The sequence below is a fragment of the Lagopus leucura genome, unplaced genomic scaffold (genome assembly GCF_019238085.1).
Source record: "Lagopus leucura isolate 7727_CA_CO unplaced genomic scaffold, USGS_WTPT01 Super-Scaffold_100123, whole genome shotgun sequence".
Classification (NCBI taxonomy): Eukaryota; Metazoa; Chordata; class Aves; order Galliformes; family Phasianidae; genus Lagopus; species Lagopus leucura.
In genome coordinates this window covers 172173-189006 of record NW_024962328.1, presented here as the reverse complement: position 1 = coordinate 189006, position 16834 = coordinate 172173, and the positions used below count along the sequence as shown (strand labels likewise).

Sequence of the window (16834 nt, the reverse complement as noted above, 5' to 3'; positions counted from 1 at the left end):
GTACTTCATGGCAGGAGCGCTGAACTCCCGGCTGTACTCAGTGTCTGGAAGGAAAGACTCACGATGCCAGCTGGTGGCTGTGTTGCAAGGTGCCAGGGTGTGAGGTGTGATTCCAGGGCTCGCTGCAGCACTGCTATGGCTCGTGCAGCCTTACAGCACTGGTGGGGTACATCTGCCTTGGAACAGCCTCAGCTGGAGGCAGCGCGAGCAGAGTTGCAGCCTCTGGAAGCAGGTGGGACCTGCTTGCACAGTGCTGGAGTGGTGCACAGAGGGCTGGGGAAGAGGGGAGGCTCTGGGCTGTGTTCGTTGCCCCAGGCCTTTGGGTGAAAAAGGTGCAGGTGATGACAGTAGGGGTTGCTGGTTGGGGGTCGCTGCCCAGGGCTCCTCTCTGGGGAGTGTCCTCCCTGGGTGGCTTTAGGAACGACCCTGCTGCTTCTGGTTTCCTTCCTTTCGTTCTGTTTTAATCCATTCTCAGTGTCCTCTGTTGAGTTTTTTCTTGTTTTGAAGGTCTTGGGAAGGTGTTTTCAGCCTCTTCTGTGCTGTATGTTTGTTACAGTCCGAGGTGCTTCAATATTACAGTGTAGCATTTCAGTGCATCCTGCTGTAAGATAATTGCTCCCGGCTCCTGCAGTTCGCTGTATTTAATTTGGCTGTACTTCTAATTCCATGACAATTCACGACCTTCTGCTGCCCCTTGTGCGCCCGGTTCTTACCCTGGCTTTGGGCCTGGCTGCAGGTGCTGAGCTGTGACCATATCCAGCCCATAGGACCCGTCCCTCCTCATTTGTCCCCCTGTTCCCAGCTGGAGGGATCCCACGCCCCATGGCAGGAGGGTGTCGGATCCCCCCACTGCCGGCCCTCGGCCTCGCGCAGTCCGTTCAGCTGCAGCGATGGCCCCGAGCAGCGCTGCCCGCCCCGCTGCGGCCGGGGTGGGGGTGACTCTGACATGTGTTTGTATTTTTGTCCCCGATGTGTATATACAATTTTCTATGTTCCTTTTTTTTGTGGTAACTAAGATGAATATTTTAATTAGAGAAGTTATATGAAAAAGAAGAACAATCGTGTCTCAATAAAACCCGAACACTGGACGCCCGGCCGCCTGTTCCTTTCTGAGCATGCGCGGCCCCGCCCCCAGCACACGGCTTTTGGGCGGGGCCGACGGGCGAGCGATGCCTGCAGGGGGCGCGGTGCGATTGGGCGGCTCGGATGTTTGTTTGGGGGGCGTGGCTCGGGGTGGGCGTGACTCTGCGGGCATGGCGGAAGGACACGGGCCCGGGCGCTGCCGGTGCTGCGGCGCGGACGGCGGGGAGCGGGGCGCGGCCTGGGGCCTGCATCTGCGCATCGACCGCGGGCGGTTGCAGTGCCTCAACGAGCGACGCGAGGGTAGCGGCGCCCGCGTTTTCCGTGCCTGGGAGGATCGCGGCGACCGCGAGCAGGTGCGGTACCGGGGCGTGTGGGCGGTGCCGGTGAGGCCGGGCCCGTCCTGAGCCGCTCTTCCGCCCGCAGTTCGTGGAGAGCGACGAGGACGCGGAACTGCTCTTCAACGTCCCGTGAGTGCGCGGCCCGGGCGGGCGAGAGGTGGTGAGAGGCCGCGGTGCCCCGCTGTCACCGCTCTGCTGTGCTCCCTCCCACCAGGTTCACAGGCAGCGTGAAGCTGAAGGCCGTCATCGTGATGGGGGAGGACGATGACTCGCACCCCTCTGAGCTGCGGCTGTGAGTAACACTGCTGGGCTGCGCTGTTCTTTAGCTACAGGTCAATGCGATGCCTGGGTACTGGGCAGAAGCCCGGAGCCACGAGGAGAAAGAAGCTGGAGCTCGTATGTGAGTGAACGTGGCTGCTCGTGCCACAGCTGTGAGCTGCACTGAACCCAGCCTGCTCCTGGTGCTTGGGACTGTGGTGGTGCTTTGTGGTGACATTGGTAATTTCTGCTGCAGAAGGCAAAGCACTGCCTTATTGCTGAGGGGGATCCAGAAAGCATTAATATGTGGGGAGGGAGCGCATTAGTGACACTGCACTTTAATAACTTTCCGGGTTTCTTCTGTCTGTTCCTAGGTTCAAGAATATTCCTCACATGTCCTTTGATGATGCTGCCCGGGAGCCAGAGCAGACGTTCAGCCTCAACCCCGACCCTGTGGGCCAGCTTGAGTACCCCACCAAGTATGGACCTGGCCCATGCAGTTCTGCCCATGGCTGCTGGTGGTGACAGATATGCACTGCGGGGAGGGGAAAAGCTGGATCTGCAACCTCAGCTGTTCGCTCCATGCCTGATGTGTGCAGGCTCTGCTGTCGGTCTGTTTTCTTCCAGAATTGCTCGCTTCTCCAATGTCCATGACCTCTCCATGTACTTCCCAAAGAACTTTGGAGCCGAGACAATGAAGATATTTTACATTGGTCTGAAAGGAGAATGGACGGAGGTGAGAGCCAAGACGAGCAGGACTGTGCTACTGGTGCATGAAGAGCTTTAATCAGGGCTTAAGCTGAACTCTGGCTCTTGGGAAGGGGTGGGAAGGGTTGAGATTGATCTGTGAGGTGGGGAGCAGGAAGGAATTAAGTGCCACTGACGTGTCCCCATTCAGGCGCACCGCCACAAGGTCACCATCTGCAACTACGAAGCATCACCCAACCCGGCCGACCACCGGCTGCAGCAGGTCACCCCTCAGAGCCACTGCATCTCTTGACTGTGGCACTGCTCTGTGCTTGGGGCTGGAAACGGACACGGACAGAGACGGTGCCCGAGGCCCCGGGACTGCGGCCGTGCCCCGGTGTGCCAGGGTGGAGCGCCGGTGCTGAACGGCCGGGCCTGCCCACTCTGCTGCTGAACTGTGCCCTTCTCATTGCCAATAAAGCTTCCGAGTTCAGAGCAGCCGCAGTGGCCTCACCGGGGCTCGAGGGGGCGGCGGGTCGCGGCTGTCTCTCCCGTGTGTGCGCAGGAGCCGCGGGCAGCAGCAGCGATGGGAGGTCGCGGCGCTCGGCCGCGTTTTCCGGCGCTGCCCCACGTGCCGGCCGAGACCACTTCCGGCTTGGGCGGGGCGCAGCCAAGATGGCCGACCCGGGGGTAGCGTCACTTCCGTCGCGCTGCCCCGGCCGCCACCCCGCGGGCGGAAGTTCCGGTGGAGCGCGGCGGGGCCGGGAGCAGCACGCAGGCGGCCCGACCGGAGGTGCGGGACGGGGCGGGACTGGTCCGGAACCACCGGGGCGGGAGGGGGAAGGCAGATCGTACCAAAGACACCGGGGCACGGGGGGGAGGAGGTTCCGGGCGGTCGCGCCCTGAGGCGGGCCGGGCGCTGAGCGGGCCGCGTGGGGCGTCGCTCCGTGCCCGGGCTCGAGGCGCTGCGCCGGAACGGCCTGTAGCCAGTCCCCAGACGCCCGATCTGCACAGAGAGCCGCGGCCGTGTCGGAGCCGGGGAAGCTGTCCCGCAGGCCCGTCCTGTCCTCCCGCTGCTGACCTCGCTTTGCGCCTGCGTGAGCGGCGGGGCCGCGGCCCATCATTAAGCGATGGTCATTAAGCGCCTCGCGGCGCCGCTGCCACTTCCGTCGGAGCGGAGTGACCCTGCGCTGCTCAGCGGCAGGTCCGGGGGCGGTCGCGGCCTCGTCCGATTCTGGCGGTCCGGGGTGGGGGGTCTTGCTCACCTTTCGGCCCCGCGGGTCGCGGCGTTCGCGTGGCAGCGGATGGGAACACGCAGATGTTCTCTCGTGGGGGATGGAGGTGGGCGCTGTGGGGTGCGGCACTGTGGGCAGCGCTTGGAGGTTCTTTCTTTGCCCCGGACCCCCGTGGGGACGGCAGAGCTCCGGGGTGGGCTATGTGGGCCCTCGGCAGCCTGAGCTGATGTGGGGTAGCCAGCCCACCGCACGGGGCAGAGGGGGTGAACATTAAGTTCTCTTCCAACCCAACCGTGCTGCGGTGCTGTTTGCTCTGGGCAACACTTTTCAGGCTATCTATCTGATGGAATTGCAGCTCCTGTTGCCTCGTGTTTGCTGTGTTGTGCCCAAGAAGGCCACAGGAGAGCTGCTGTTATTTGTGGCTGTGGCTGCCAGGGATTTTGGCAGGTGCTGTTTGTCTGCTTGTTTTGACCCTGGAGTACACATGGCAGTGCGTAGGCGTGCATCTGCCAGCTTCCAGTGTTTTTGTTGGAGCTGGGGATAAGCTGAAGAGTGCTCAGTGAGACAAACCATGCAGGTCGTAGCCCAGACAGGGTACGCTGCAGTCTGATTGTGTTCCCGATGGGAGCCAGGAGATGATGCTTCCGACGCACTCTCATCTAGTTAGTGCTGAGCATGGGCTGCTGCCAGAGGTGGGAGTTGTGCCTATTGTGTGAAGCACAGCACCTTGCATGAACTGTGCAGGCAGCACAGGAGGGCTCTGCTGCCCTAGGGTCTGTGGACTAACAGCTTGGCTCATCCCTGGATGGTTCCATAAGGAGCTGAAGCTCTTACACAGCCATCAATGCCCATAAAAATTGCTGCGTGCCTGCTCTGGCGCTTCCTGCTTCCCCACTGCTGCAGATTTGGGTCAGGCTCCTCCTCGCCTCACCAAGAGTCAGAATGCTGAGGCTACTCCCTGCCCATGTTGCTGCTGTCACTGGAATAGCTTTGGTTATAAGGTGTCACTGAGCTAATTTTAATGTTCTTCATGCCCCACAAGCATGTGGCCCTACTCGCCTGGCTCCTGTGTGTCTACAGAGCTGCAATGTGGGCAGCATTTGCTGGCTTAGAGTTATTTTCCTACCTCACCTTTGTCCCTCTGCCCCACAGGTGCCAGTATCTGAGTCTCTCGGTGTATGTGTGGTAACAACATGTCTGTCCCCCTCCTCGCTGATGCAGTGACTGTCTCAGGGGCAGAGCGGGAGACTGCTGCGGTAAGGGGGCTGCATTGGTGGGGACCCCTCCTACCTCACCCCTCTGTCCTCCGGCCCTTCTGGCTCTGGGGCTGCTCTGCTCTTAGATGGGGAGCAGTGAGGATGGGTTTCCTGGGATTTTTGGTGGCTTGGGCTGAGGAAGGTGACACCCAGGGCCCTGTGGCACAGCGATTATGGGGATGGCGTGCCTGTTCCGCCCATCTTTAATGCTCAGAGCTGCAAAGGAATGTCGTTGGCGTCAGCTAATTTCTGCCTGTTTGATTCTCTGCTGCTTAGTGACTAAATGTCCCTGTCTCTCTCCTGGTACACAGTCATCACATCAGCTAATTTGTTTTTCTGCTTTATTTAACAGGTCATTTTTTTACATGGCCTTGGAGACACAGGGTGAGTATTGCTGGAGCTGCGTCTATGTCACGTGGCCAGATGTGGGCCTGGCCGTTTGCTGCTTTGCACAGAGCATCTCGGGGATGTGTCTGGGCCTTTGATCTCAGCCAGAGCAGCTGAGCTTGTGCTACCCAAACAGGGAATCTCTGGCCAGCGGCTGAGTTTGAGCTTGAATATTTATGATGCTCCCTATCCCCTATGGGTTTGATTTTTCTGCTTTAAGACAAACAGACAGGTGCCATACTTTTTCCCATCCTTGGGAGGGCTGGGAGTATCTGAGTGAGTGTGCAAGGCTGCCTTAATGGACAGTGTGAGATACAGCAGCAGCAAAAGACTGCTCCCTGCACAGGAGGTTCTGCCCCTTTGCTTGCTGATGGCAGCTCTCCTGCCTCCAGCTAATGAGCTCTGTGTGCTGCTGGAGATTCGTGAGGGTTGAGCTGCTTGAGGCCAGGGAGTAGGAGCATAAAAGCTGAGCATCCTTGAGGGGAAGTCTCTCATCTTCATCGACATCCCCAAGTGCTCAGGCTTCTCTGTTCTCCTCTCTCCCCAGACACAGCTGGGCTGAAGCTCTCTCCTCCATCCGCCTCCCCTACGTGAAGTACATTTGCCCTCATGCGTAAGTGATTGGTAAGGGGTCCTGGGAGGGCTGGGCGGGTGCCCCAGCCTGCCACAGTCCTTTGGTAAAGACGTCCTGCAGCTGCGGGCCCCTTCTGCCACTTGTTTCCCTGAAACATCCAAATTATTTTCTCTGCAGACCCCGGATCCCAGTAACCCTGAACATGAAAATGGTGATGCCTTCCTGGTGAGTGCTTTGGATGGCAGAGGTGAGGTCTTCCAGAGAGGGTGGAATCCTTGAGGGGTATTGTGGGGAGTGAGAAGGATTGGGGAAGAGCACCCAACTCCCTTCTCCCTCTGCACTCCGGGTGCTGGCTGAGGCTTGGGGCTGACTGTGCTGTTTCTTCCAGGTTTGACCTGATGGGCTTGACTCCAGATGCACCTGAAGATGAAGCCGGAATCAAGAAAGCTGCAGAGAGCAGTAAGAGGCTTTGGATGCCTCTGGGTGCCTCCTGGGTGCCTCTCCTTCTCTGGGGCGGGTGTCTTGTTTCTACTTCTTCCTTTCTCCTGCCCTGTGGTTCCAGCCCACTTCTCTCAGGCTGCAGCCAAACTCATTCAGTCTGTGGGACCTCTAGAGGCTGCCTGTCCCTGTGTGCTGTGCACACCTCAGGCAATGCTGGTCAACTCCCCTGCTTTTAGTGACCATTTCTCTGTTGTTTTCCAGTTAAAGCAATTATCGAGCATGAGATGAAAAATGGAATCCCACCCAACCGCATCATCCTGGGAGGCTTCTCACAGGTGAGCTGAGCTGCATGGGGCTGTGGGGCAGGGCAGACACAGGGCTTGGGCCCCTTCTTTCCTTCCTGAAAACGGGGAGGAGCTTTGCTGGCAGGGAAGGGGCCGAGAGCTGGGGCTGTGCGGCCACGTGGCGCCAACACAACACCTTCCTCCTCACTGCAGGGCGGTGCCTTGTCGCTGTACACGGCTCTCACCTGCCAGCACCAGCTGGCTGGCATCGTGGCGCTCAGCTGCTGGCTCCCACTGCACAAGGCCTTCCCACAGGTACCCTGCCCTGCTGCTACCCTGCGTGTCTATGGGGCACCTGCCTTTGCGGGATCCCCTCTCTGGGCACCCTTAAGTGCTTCTTCCTTGTTGCAGGCAGCGAGTAACAGCATGAACAAGGACATTGCCATCCTGCAGTGTCATGGGGAGATGGATCCTATGATCCCTGTCCGCTTCGGCGCCCTCACAGCTGAGAAGCTGAAATCAGTTGTCACCCCTGCGAAGGTCCAGTTCAAAACCTACCCTGGTGTGATGCACAATTCCTGTCCTCAGGTCAGTGCCTTGGGCAGAGGGAGGGGAAGGGGCTTTCGCAGCCACACCTTTGGAATCGGTTTGTGGGCATGGCCCTTGAGCAGCCCTGGTGCAATGGGTTCTGCTCTCTTGCAGGAGATGATGGCGGTGAAGGAGTTCATCGAGAAGCTGCTGCCCCGGATCTAAGGAGAGCCAATCGAGACTGTCGCAGGGAAGGATGCCGAGGCTGCAGCTGCCAATCTTTGCCCTGTGACCTGTCTGCTGCAAACGGAAGCCATGGCACCCACCCTTGCCTCCCACCGCAGTCTGGCCCCTTCCCATCTCCTTGCGCTGCCTCCTCTCTGCCGAGAGTGCCCTGCCCCCCTGCTGCTCTCAGAGCTGAGGTCGGAGCTCTCTAAGGCGAGCCTTGAGATACCTTTTCTCTCCTCTCACTCTGAGCAGTTTCCATGGGGACCACCATTCCCTCAGTTTCCCATTCAGGCACTGCAGTGTGTGGGGCTGGCGTGGGGCAAGCCAGTTGTTTTTGTTATTTGTTTCTTCCGTAACAGTGTTAGGGGTGGGACACACCTGGTGCAGCGGGAGGAGGGGGGCGGGCACGGGACAGGGCCTCATGGCTGCTCTCGCCCTCTACTCAGGTGACTCACGGGTTTTCAGTCAGAGCTCAGGAACCCGGGACTCTCCTGCAGAATCCTCAAGGCCCAGGGAGAGGCTCTGCTCTGGGTTGGTACCGCCAAAGGCTGCCCCAACCCCAGGGGCTGGCAGAGCGACAGCTGTGCAGCTCCCACACCTCTGCATGGGGCTGTGGCCCCTGCCCTGTCGCACACGCACACTCCCATGGGCTAGCAGCAGCTGTGTCCTACAGATAATCACCACCTTCGTCCTCTTCCTGTCTTTGCTTTTACAATCTCCTCTTCAGCCCTGGATGGGGGCCCAGAGGGATCTCACCCTCCATCAGCCCAGCTCTGCATCCAGGTGCTGCTGTTTACAGCTGGCTGCTTAGCACTTCTGCCACAACGCCTACCCTGTGCTGGATGGGTCCTTAATGTCTCTTGCTGCTACTTCTCCTTCCCTTTGGACCTGGGTTGGCTGGCTCAGGAAGGTGGAGAGTGGGATGAGGCATCCTGGCCCCGGCTGACATGGCTGGAGGCAACAGGTTGGCTCCCAGTCATTACCTCACCAGCATCTAATGCCTGGGAGCTGCTGTGCTGGTTCTGTGGGGCAGCATGGGGTGGGTCTCTGTGCTGCTTGGGTCTGGGTGAAGGGTGGAGACCATGTTGGCCTTTCAGTGTACAATCACAGGCTGGCCAGGGCCAGCACCATGCCCCTCACCCAGCTGAAGCTGTGCCTCTCCCTGGCCTGGAAGGGCACAGCCCAGAGCCACCTCCTCCACTGCTGCAGGTGGGCTCCCGTCACCCTCTCCCCTCCTGCCAGGCTATGGGCAGAGGCTGTTGAGCAGTGCTGCCCTTCTCACCTCCCCGGGCTGAGCCCGCAGCACTGCTGGGCCCGCTGGGCTGGAGCTGTCATTGTCTTCTTTAAAAAAAGAAACAAAAAGAAACGAACCAACCTGTCTGGGCCACGGGGTGCGGCTCCTTCCCCTGTGTGCTGCCTCTGTGGGTCTGTTCTGTTCTCGCCCTGCGCAGCCCTGCTGGGTGCCTGCAGCTGTGCCCGGGGGCTGTGTGGGACAGAAGAAACCTCGTTGCAGTCCTGGGGATGTGCAAAGCAATAACCTGCTTACTGGAGAGTCGGGTCTGTCAGACCCATCCTTGGTTTTTTGGGTTGTGTTGGGCTTTCTGTTTTTTCCTTTAGAAAGTCTTAAACCAGCAAACACTGCTGGCATGAGGGGAGCCCAGCTTTTCCCCTTGCTTGGGATTATGTCCTGCTATTTCTTCTGCTTGGTGTGTTTAAAACTGCTGCAGCCTGTCCCTCCTGCTCTTGGCAAGAGGAGGGGAGTGAGGCTTGGGGGTAGGCAGCCCGATCTCAGCTGTGAACTGGAACTGGGCGCATGGTGGGGCCAGCAGGGGCTGTGGAGCCGTGGCTATTCTCAGGCACAGCTCTGTAGCGCATTCCCTGCTCCCAGGGAGCAGCACGTGCTAAGCTGGGCTGTGCTGAGGATCCAGGGAGAATGGCTTCTCTCCATTCCTTAAAACACCTTTTCGTTGTTGGGGTTGGTTTTTTTTTTCCTTCTTTTTTGCTCTATTTTGTCTTCCTCGTCTGGTCTCTTTTTGTGTGTGGTCCACAGAGTCAGATACAAGGTAAATAAATCATAAACCTCTCCCATATGAGCTGGCAGTGTTTGTCATTCACTCTCCGCTGGCTGTGCCCCAGCAGCTCGGCCTAGATGCAGCAGGCATAGAACAGAGCTGCTACTCAGAAAGTAAGAAAATTTATTTAGAAACAAATCAAAAGCTCTATTCATAATTTAGTAACATAAGTTATTAATCTACATGACAGCAAACTGGGCTAGCTGAGTCATCATTTCCTAAGGGAGCCAGTATTGCTGCCAGTAATAAATAGGATCAGTGTGTGACAGCCAAGCAGAGCCTGCTCCTGAGCAATCTTTAGGAACATGATTACAGAAGCAGCTGCATAGGTACTGTGGAAGCAGAACCAGCTACCAGATCCCTCACGGCTGCAGGCAGGGGCTCCTCCAGCCCCACAGCAGCACGTAGCAGGCAAGACTTGGTCCCCAAAATCACCTGAGGGGGAGGGAGGGGAGCCCCTGGCAGCCAGCAGGGGCTGGTCCTTTGGGGGGCTTCAGACTGTGGTCCTGTGGGGGAAGAGAGGAAGGCCTGGGACCGCGCAAGAGGTGGGAAGTCCTTGCCCAGGCCTCCTTTTAGGTCCCAGGGCTGGGGCTATAAAGAATGGGCAATTTCCTCCACAGTTTGGTCACCCAAGACTGCATGTGGGAGCACTGGAAACATCTTCCCCTGCAGTATGCACCCCCACCAAGCGCCCTCCTGTGCCAGGTCCCAGACCTTTCTGGGAGGGGATTTAGTGCTCTGGAAAGTGAGGCTGGGCCTTGGCTCAGTTCTGTGAGATGCAGAGGACCTGGTGGGGTAAGGATGAGGAAGCATGGAGGCAGGTGGGGGGGGCAGGCCCTGAACCCAGGACCGTAGAACGAGCCCTCGGACCTGGGCTCAGTTCTTGCTGTATCCTGTGGGATTCTGCAGCTGCCAGCGCCACAGGTCCTCGCCTGCACAAGGAGAGAGACAGTGAGGGAAGGGTTGGGAGGTGGGCATGGTGCAGATGGGAGGGGGGGGATGTTCTTACACATCTTGTCCAGGCCAAATGCAGCTTTCCAGCCCAGCTCACGCTCAGCAAGCTCTGCGTTAGCATAGCAGGCAGCCACATCTCCCTCCCGCCGGCCCGTGATCTTGTACTTGATCTGCAGGGAGAGCAGCACTATGCGGCAGGGAACTGCCAGGGCTCTGCAGAAGGCAACAACACTGGCATGGGGGCTTCTCAAGCAGGCAGGTAGCACTGCAGGAGTCACTGACTCAGCACCTACCTTCCTTCCTGAGGCCTTCTCCATGGCCTGGACCATCTGCAGGACAGAGTAGCCTGTGCCAGTGCCCAGATTGTAGATCTGGGAGGAGGACAAGGGACACACATCAGCTCCTGCTGCAAAGGCAGGAGGGCCAGACACCCTTTGTTCACCTAAGCCCCACTCTCATACCTTGCAGCCACAGTTCTCTTTGAGCTTCTTCAAAGCAGCAATATGTCCCTTGGCCAAATCCACAACATGGATATAATCCCTAACACCTGTGGGGACAGGGGATGAGCACAAAGTCCTCCTGAGTCACGGGACAGCTTCACACCACCCATCCACAGTAACGCACCCGTCCCATCTGCTGTCTCATAGTCATTTCCAAACACACTCAGGAATTCCTGGCGCCCCACTGCCACCTGTGCAGAGGAACAGACACATAATCTGCTCAGCCTCTGCCACACACAGCACTGCGAATCTGCAGCTCCTGCTGGGCAGTACCTGTGCCACGTAGGGCATGAGGTTGTTGGGTATGCCCTGAGGGTCTTCTCCGATCATTCCAGACTCATGGGCACCAATGGGATTAAAATAGCGCAGGAGAATGGCGTTCCAGCCCTGGGGAGAGACAGAAACGTGGCAGCCCTGACCCCAACCCCAGCACACTGTGACATAACACCAATGCTCCAGCCCCGCACCTTCTCTGCTTTGCAGAGGTCCTGGATCATCTCCTCGATGAAGTACTTAGATTTGCCATAGGGGTTGGTGCAGCCCCCGACTGGGTGCTTCTCATCCAGGGGCAGGTATTGTGGGTCACCATAGACAGTGGCGGAGCTGCTGAACACGATGTTCCTCACGCCGTGTGCTTCCATGGCCTAGGAGCGGAGAGCAGCACTGCAGAGCCCAGCACACGGCACCACATCATGCCCCACAGCACCGCATCGTGCCGCAGCCCCACTCCCGTTCCCACTCACCTCCAGCAGCCGAATGGTGCCGGTCAGGTTCACACCGTAGTACTCCAATGGTTGTCGCACAGACTCACCCACTGCCTTCAGCCCCGCGAAATGCATCACGGCCGAGAAGCGGTGCTGAGGGAGAAGAGACGCGTTAGGGCAATAGCAGCTCGGTCCTCGCCCAGGGGTATTCAATGCGCGGGGGGCAGGACGCAGCGGCCGCACCGTGCTGAAGAGCTGCTGCAACGCGGCCCCGTCCCTGATGTCGAGCTCCTGAAAGGCGATGGGCATCCGCGCGATGCGCTGCACGCGCTGCAGGCTCTCGGGGAGCGCGCCGGGCCCTGAGGGGAAGGGGGGGTGGGTCCGAAGGCTCCGCATCGGAGGGATCGAAGCCGGCAGGGTCGCGCGTACCTCTGGCGGCGTTGCGGAGGTTGTCGATGACCAGGGGCTCGTAGCCCGCCTCGGCCAACTGCAGCACGCAGTGACTGCCGATATACCCCGCGCCGCCGGTCACCAGGATGCGCTCCGCCATGGCTGCAGGGGAAGGGGGAAGCTGAGCCCGGCCCGCTCCGGACAGATCACCACCAGCGACCCGCGGGGTAAGGAGCCACTCTCGGGCCGCGATCCCGCCGCTCACCCTCCGCCCAAATCCGCCCCGCCTTTAAGGCCGGGCCGGCCGGGGCCTCCCGCCCCCGCTGCCACGCGTTCCGAACCACCTGCGGACGTGTCAGCCTGGCCGGAAGCCGGGCGCTGAGGGCGGGAGCTTCCGCCTGAACGGCTACGGCCATTGGCGGGGCGAGCGGCAAGCGGGGCCGGGAACGGCGGGGTGCACCCCCACCCCCCTCCGGCGGCGGGAGGCCACAAGTGGAGCAGGAGCCCGGCAGCGATCTCGAGTCATTAAACGACATCTTTATTAGTTTAGATCAAACAATGTGTCTATTACGCTGAGTATTCAGAAGTATCTTACAACAGATACTGAAGGTTCTCACAGTGCTGAGCACCACGGAGAAGGCCAATGGCTCCTCCTGGTACCCAAATCACAATGGCAACACTAGTGCTGAGCCCACCATCCGCAGCTGCACAGCAGCTGCCTCTTCTCCCCCCCCTCCTCTCCTCCCACATCTCAGGAAAATATTCCCATTTTTTGATTTCTTCAGAGATTCCATCAGATTATGCACTTCCTCTCCTGCTACAGCCCTGGGAGGAGCCCCAAAGGCAGCACCGTGGAGGGAGCAGGGCTAGCACAACAGCTACACTGTCCTTGACCCACATCAAGGGTACATCACAGTCTGCATGAGGCCTGGGACACTTTGGAATTGGTTCTTCTGTTCAGAGCATTGCAAATAAAGGTGCCAGCATCCATCAGCTTCTGCAGGTCCACACCCTTCCAGGACACAGAGGGAACAAGGTCAGTGCCACTGCCACAACACTGCCCCAGGAGCATGGCACAGCACAGGGCAGTGGGGCCAGGAAGTTGCGCAAGGCCCACAGTACCCTGCCCTACTCCAGGGCTCTGTGCCAGGTCCTTGAGCTCTGCACTCAAGCCACTCACACTTACCGTGTGAATGCCCAGGCCATTCAGCATGTACACCAGGTCCTCTGTAGCAACATTTCCCGATGCTCCCTGGGCATAGGGGCAGCCTCCAAGGCCAGCAACAGAAGCATCGACCACACTCACACCCATCTGCAAAAACACCATTCTCAGTAAATTCTCCTTAAATAAAAGGCTCCCAAAACATATGGTTCACAAACAAAAGTAGAAGAAACTCAAGCAAGTGTGCTCTGCTGCAAAGCAAGAATCCTACCTGAAGTGCCACCAAGATGTTGGCAAGGGCTTGCCCATAGGTATCATGGCAGTGAACAGCAAGAGCCCCCACTGGCACCTCCTTCATGACCGCTGCCAGCATCTCCTTCATGCTCCCTGGGGTTCCGATGCCAATGGTGTCACCAAGGGAGATCTCATAGCATCCCATCGAGTACATCTTCTTTGAGACCTGCCCAAAAGCCAAGACGATGAGAAGACAGCTTTGTCATGGCCTTCCCCAGAGCTGGATAGAGCAGTACAGAGGAACCATAGCAAGCCAGCAGACTCTTTTCTGGAAACATTTACCTGCCCAATGTCCCCATCCATATCAGCTAGGCAGCCTAGATGGCTGCAACCTCCCTCCTTCTCTTCCCCCAATCTTTAGTTTAATGGTTCAACACATTCTCCAGCCATCAGAGTCCAGAAGGAGCCAAAAATATCCCAGAAATTCTGGTTATGTTTATGAACTCACCTCTGCAACTTTAGCTGCAGAAATCTTCCCTTCATAGGGACATCCAAGGACGCATGAAACATATCTATAGTTAAAAAAGCAAACCTTTAGAAAGAGAACTGCATGAGATTATACAAGCCAAGTTGTTCAGAGCTTGTGCAGCATTTTGTGTTCACTATACAACAGAAGAGTTAATTTTCTATTTTAAAAGTCAGTACACATTCCAGTGGACAAAACTAATGTCATTAGTTACTCTACAATTACTTCTTTCATAAAAATAAAAAGTTAGATAAGTATGCCAGACCAGGAGAGTTTTATATCTAAGCATTTCAGTGTGCAGTCTGCCAAGAAGCTAGTATTATTTTAGATTATTTGGTAAAGCTGAAGATAGAATGAACAAATGAGCAGAAGAGTGTAAACTATCACAAGCTGTCCAGAGTACAGCAAGCCAACACCTGAAATTGTATCCGCTTGCTGTCATTTTCAAATTAACACTCCCAAGGCACAAAGCTCGCACTTGTTTTTCGCACTCATCCAGACAGAGGCACTCCTCCCCAAAAAGTGAAGTTTAAAAGCAATTTCGCTCTCCAGCACTGCGTGGGTCAGACTCCAAAGTGGAAACCTGGAGCAGTTTCATTGCCCCTGGGCTGCTCGGCGCTGGACTCTCCTTACCCACGGACGGGGATGTTGGCTACTCTTGCGGCATTCATTACTTCACTGAATCTCTCCAGACTCTCCTCTATGGAGCAGTTAATGTTCTTCTTCGTGAAGAGCTCAGATGCTGCTCCAAAGATGGACACTTCTTTGGCCCCTGCTGCCACCTGCCAACAGAAAGCATTAACCATGTTAGATGACTTCTCTTGCAAGGGAAATGACAAGTATGATCAAGACCGCAGTTCCCTCATTTTATTTTTTCCCCACAGTATTTCCCTGGACAACCTAATTAAAAATTAAATTTGAATTTTTAAAAATGATTTTTAATAAAATATATTGGGTTATTCTCCATCATAAGCAACAGGTTTCCCCAGCAGAATGATCCCTTTGTAGAGGAGCTATGATGTGAAGCTGCTGCCTGTCAGAGCTGCAGATGTGTTTTCCACCCTTAACCACAGCTTAAGTATTCCCTCCCGGGCAGCCCTGAGGCTCTGTGACCTCTTACCGCTGCCTGGAATCCTTTCAGGTTGGGGGTCAGCACTGGGTAACTCACACCAGGCAACTTATTGATTCCTCGCATGACTTCAGCATGATCAGCCATCTGCAAGGGAGACAGGGAAAGATTTCTGAGGGTGACAACCTACTCCACAACTTATAACACTTTTTAAAATTATTATTATTCACTTTCTATGAAAGGGAGCGACAACGCTCAGGAAACTGGGGGAAGTAGTGCCTAAGGTGCACCGCAGGTCTCCAGTCCACCACAGCTGTGCGCACCTGAGCTACGTCCTGAGCTGAGCGTGCACCTCGGGCACGGGGGGAAGCCTTTGGGCACTGCAAGTGCCTGCACGAGGCACTGCAAGAGGGACCTGTGCCCCGTCACCGGGTCCGACATCAACCGGGTGCTCCTGGCAGCGCACTGCTGCCACCCCACATCAACGCTGACCTGCGGCACCCATCGCGGGGACACGAAACTGGTGGCCTCGATGACCGGCAGCCCCGTCTCCGACAACATGTCGATCAGGCGGATCTTCACCGGCGTCGGCACCACGCTCTGAGGAAAGGGGAGTAGAGCGGGGATGAGACCTGAGCCGCTGCGCGAACCAAGCAAACACGGCGGTGCCCGCGCGTCGCACAGAGCCCTTCGCACCCGCCCCGGCGGTACCTTCTCATTCTGCAGCCCGTCGCGCGGCCCCACCTCCACCACCTTCACTCTCTGCGGGAAGGCCGCGGTGCTGACCTGAGGGCAGAGAGAAGAGCAGCATGAGGGACCGCACAGAACCGGAACAAACCGCCCACCCCCGACCCGGCGCCGCTCACCGCCCGCATCGACACGGCCCAGCGCGGCAGCAACTTTCGCGCCGCCGCCATGGCTGCCCGAAGTCCCCTCACGTGACAGCTGCCACGTGCTTAGAAGCGGGCGGAGCTTTGCAGTCACGTGAGAGCGGCGCCAGAGTGTGCCGGTACCTGGCGCCGGGTGGTGTCACGTGACAGCGGTCCGGCTGCGAAGCGCGGCATTGTGCGCTGAGGGCGCTTCGGGCCGCGCTCGGGATGCGTCCGGGATGCGCCGAGCGCCGCTTCTTATAGCCGCACGCCGCGCCGCTGAGCAAACAGCCCGTGTTTGCCCTGGGCCGCCCCGCGCGGCGTCACCGGGGGGCCCCCCGTGCCAGGACCGTCAGCGCGGGCCGTACCGCAGCCCGCGAATGGGGAAACGCCGCCGCAGATCTCCGAGCGCGTCCGCCTCCACTGGGACGCGGAGAACCGCGCGGGCTGACACGGTGCCGGGACGCGATGGGCTGCCCCGTGCCAGCCCTTGCCCGGCCTCGCCCCCTGGCCCCCACGCAGCCTCTCCCCCAGCCCCAGCAGCAGTGGGGCGGAGGCTCAGATTTAGACCAAGACCCCTTTTTCGCAGCAAGGCCTGGTGATGCCTCACAGAATGGCTAGAAGAGAAATCCTGTCTTGAAAAACCATTTATTTAACAGTGAATGAACAACTCATCTGAGACTCAGTCGAAAAGACAGGGGGCTGCTTTCACCCCGTGGCTGTCACTGCACCCCCTCCAGCCGAACAGCCCAACCTGGCTGCGAGCGCTCAGGAGACGGAGGTGCGTAGGGCAAAGTCACGAGCAGCCCTTCACCCAGACGCCACTGGAGAGTTCCTGCAAAACCCAACATCGTCACCTGCAGAAAGGGCACAGGGACACTTAGTTGCAGCTCAGATGGACACTGAACACTGCAGGACACCAGTCCCTACATCTGCAGCACTTGCCACACATTCGAGGCAGCCCTGTACTTTTCCACCCACCGTTCAGAGTGGTGGAAACACAAATGACAGCATAAGGGATATTTTTGGGCCAAACATTTGACTGCAGTGTGCTG

General features: G+C 57.9%; 5 protein-coding genes across 9 annotated transcripts in view; 2 read left to right on the top strand and 3 right to left on the bottom strand.

Moving 5' to 3' along the window:
- Positions 1 to 1253: 1253 nt before the first annotated feature.
- On the top strand, positions 1254 to 2859 carry PITHD1 (PITH domain containing 1). Its single transcript, XM_042887846.1, has 6 exons — positions 1254 to 1436; positions 1507 to 1550; positions 1636 to 1713; positions 2054 to 2158; positions 2307 to 2415; positions 2578 to 2859. Exons 1-6 carry the CDS (start codon positions 1254 to 1256, stop codon positions 2677 to 2679), a joined length of 621 nt encoding a protein of 206 aa, XP_042743780.1. The 3' UTR covers positions 2680 to 2859.
- A 235-nt stretch (positions 2860 to 3094) lies between these two features.
- Positions 3095 to 9389, top strand: LYPLA2 (lysophospholipase 2). Of its 3 annotated transcripts, none has more exons than XM_042887832.1 (10): positions 3095 to 3159; positions 4754 to 4857; positions 5210 to 5241; positions 5792 to 5857; positions 5996 to 6043; positions 6207 to 6277; positions 6521 to 6594; positions 6757 to 6858; positions 6955 to 7131; positions 7246 to 9389. In XM_042887832.1, the coding sequence occupies exons 2-10, from the start codon at positions 4780 to 4782 to the stop codon at positions 7294 to 7296; spliced, it is 699 nt and encodes a 232-aa protein (XP_042743766.1). In that variant the 5' UTR covers positions 3095 to 3159; positions 4754 to 4779; the 3' UTR covers positions 7297 to 9389. The 3 variants fall into 3 exon arrangements, with proteins under 3 accessions (XP_042743766.1, XP_042743767.1, XP_042743768.1); XM_042887833.1 differs by lacking the exon at positions 3095 to 3159 and adding an exon at positions 3468 to 3570; XM_042887834.1 differs by lacking the exons at positions 3095 to 3159; positions 4754 to 4857; positions 5210 to 5241 and having other exon boundaries at positions 5792 to 5868.
- A 774-nt stretch (positions 9390 to 10163) lies between these two features.
- GALE (UDP-galactose-4-epimerase) lies at positions 10164 to 12287 on the bottom strand. Of its 2 annotated transcripts, none has more exons than XM_042887829.1 (11): positions 12185 to 12285; positions 11959 to 12081; positions 11773 to 11888; positions 11569 to 11682; positions 11293 to 11469; positions 11099 to 11212; positions 10950 to 11016; positions 10787 to 10872; positions 10619 to 10696; positions 10381 to 10495; positions 10164 to 10303 (listed from the first exon to the last, which is right to left on the bottom strand). In XM_042887829.1, exons 2-11 carry the CDS (start codon positions 12077 to 12079, stop codon positions 10248 to 10250), a joined length of 1044 nt encoding a protein of 347 aa, XP_042743763.1. In that variant the 5' UTR covers positions 12080 to 12081; positions 12185 to 12285; the 3' UTR covers positions 10164 to 10247. The 2 variants fall into 2 exon arrangements, 1 of the variants encoding a protein (XP_042743763.1); XR_006181697.1 differs by having other exon boundaries at positions 10212 to 10303; positions 10381 to 10538; positions 12185 to 12287.
- Positions 12288 to 12436: 149 nt separating this feature from the next.
- On the bottom strand, positions 12437 to 16000 carry HMGCL (3-hydroxy-3-methylglutaryl-CoA lyase). 2 transcript variants are annotated; one of them, XM_042887831.1, is made up of 9 exons: positions 15924 to 16000; positions 15622 to 15696; positions 15403 to 15510; positions 14962 to 15057; positions 14475 to 14623; positions 13824 to 13887; positions 13353 to 13541; positions 13106 to 13231; positions 12437 to 12931 (listed from the first exon to the last, which is right to left on the bottom strand). In XM_042887831.1, exons 1-9 carry the CDS (start codon positions 15972 to 15974, stop codon positions 12830 to 12832), a joined length of 960 nt encoding a protein of 319 aa, XP_042743765.1. In that variant the 5' UTR covers positions 15975 to 16000; the 3' UTR covers positions 12437 to 12829. The 2 variants fall into 2 exon arrangements, with proteins under 2 accessions (XP_042743765.1, XP_042743764.1); XM_042887830.1 differs by lacking the exon at positions 15924 to 16000 and adding an exon at positions 15777 to 15870.
- Positions 16001 to 16410: 410 nt separating this feature from the next.
- FUCA1 (alpha-L-fucosidase 1) overlaps positions 16411 to 16834 on the bottom strand; it is a 4809-nt gene continuing 4385 nt past the window's right edge. Inside the window, exon 8 of the mRNA XM_042887860.1 lies at positions 16411 to 16636. Coding sequence (XP_042743794.1) covers positions 16502 to 16636 — 135 coding nt within the window. The 3' untranslated portion in view covers positions 16411 to 16501. The remainder of the gene's footprint in view (positions 16637 to 16834) is intronic.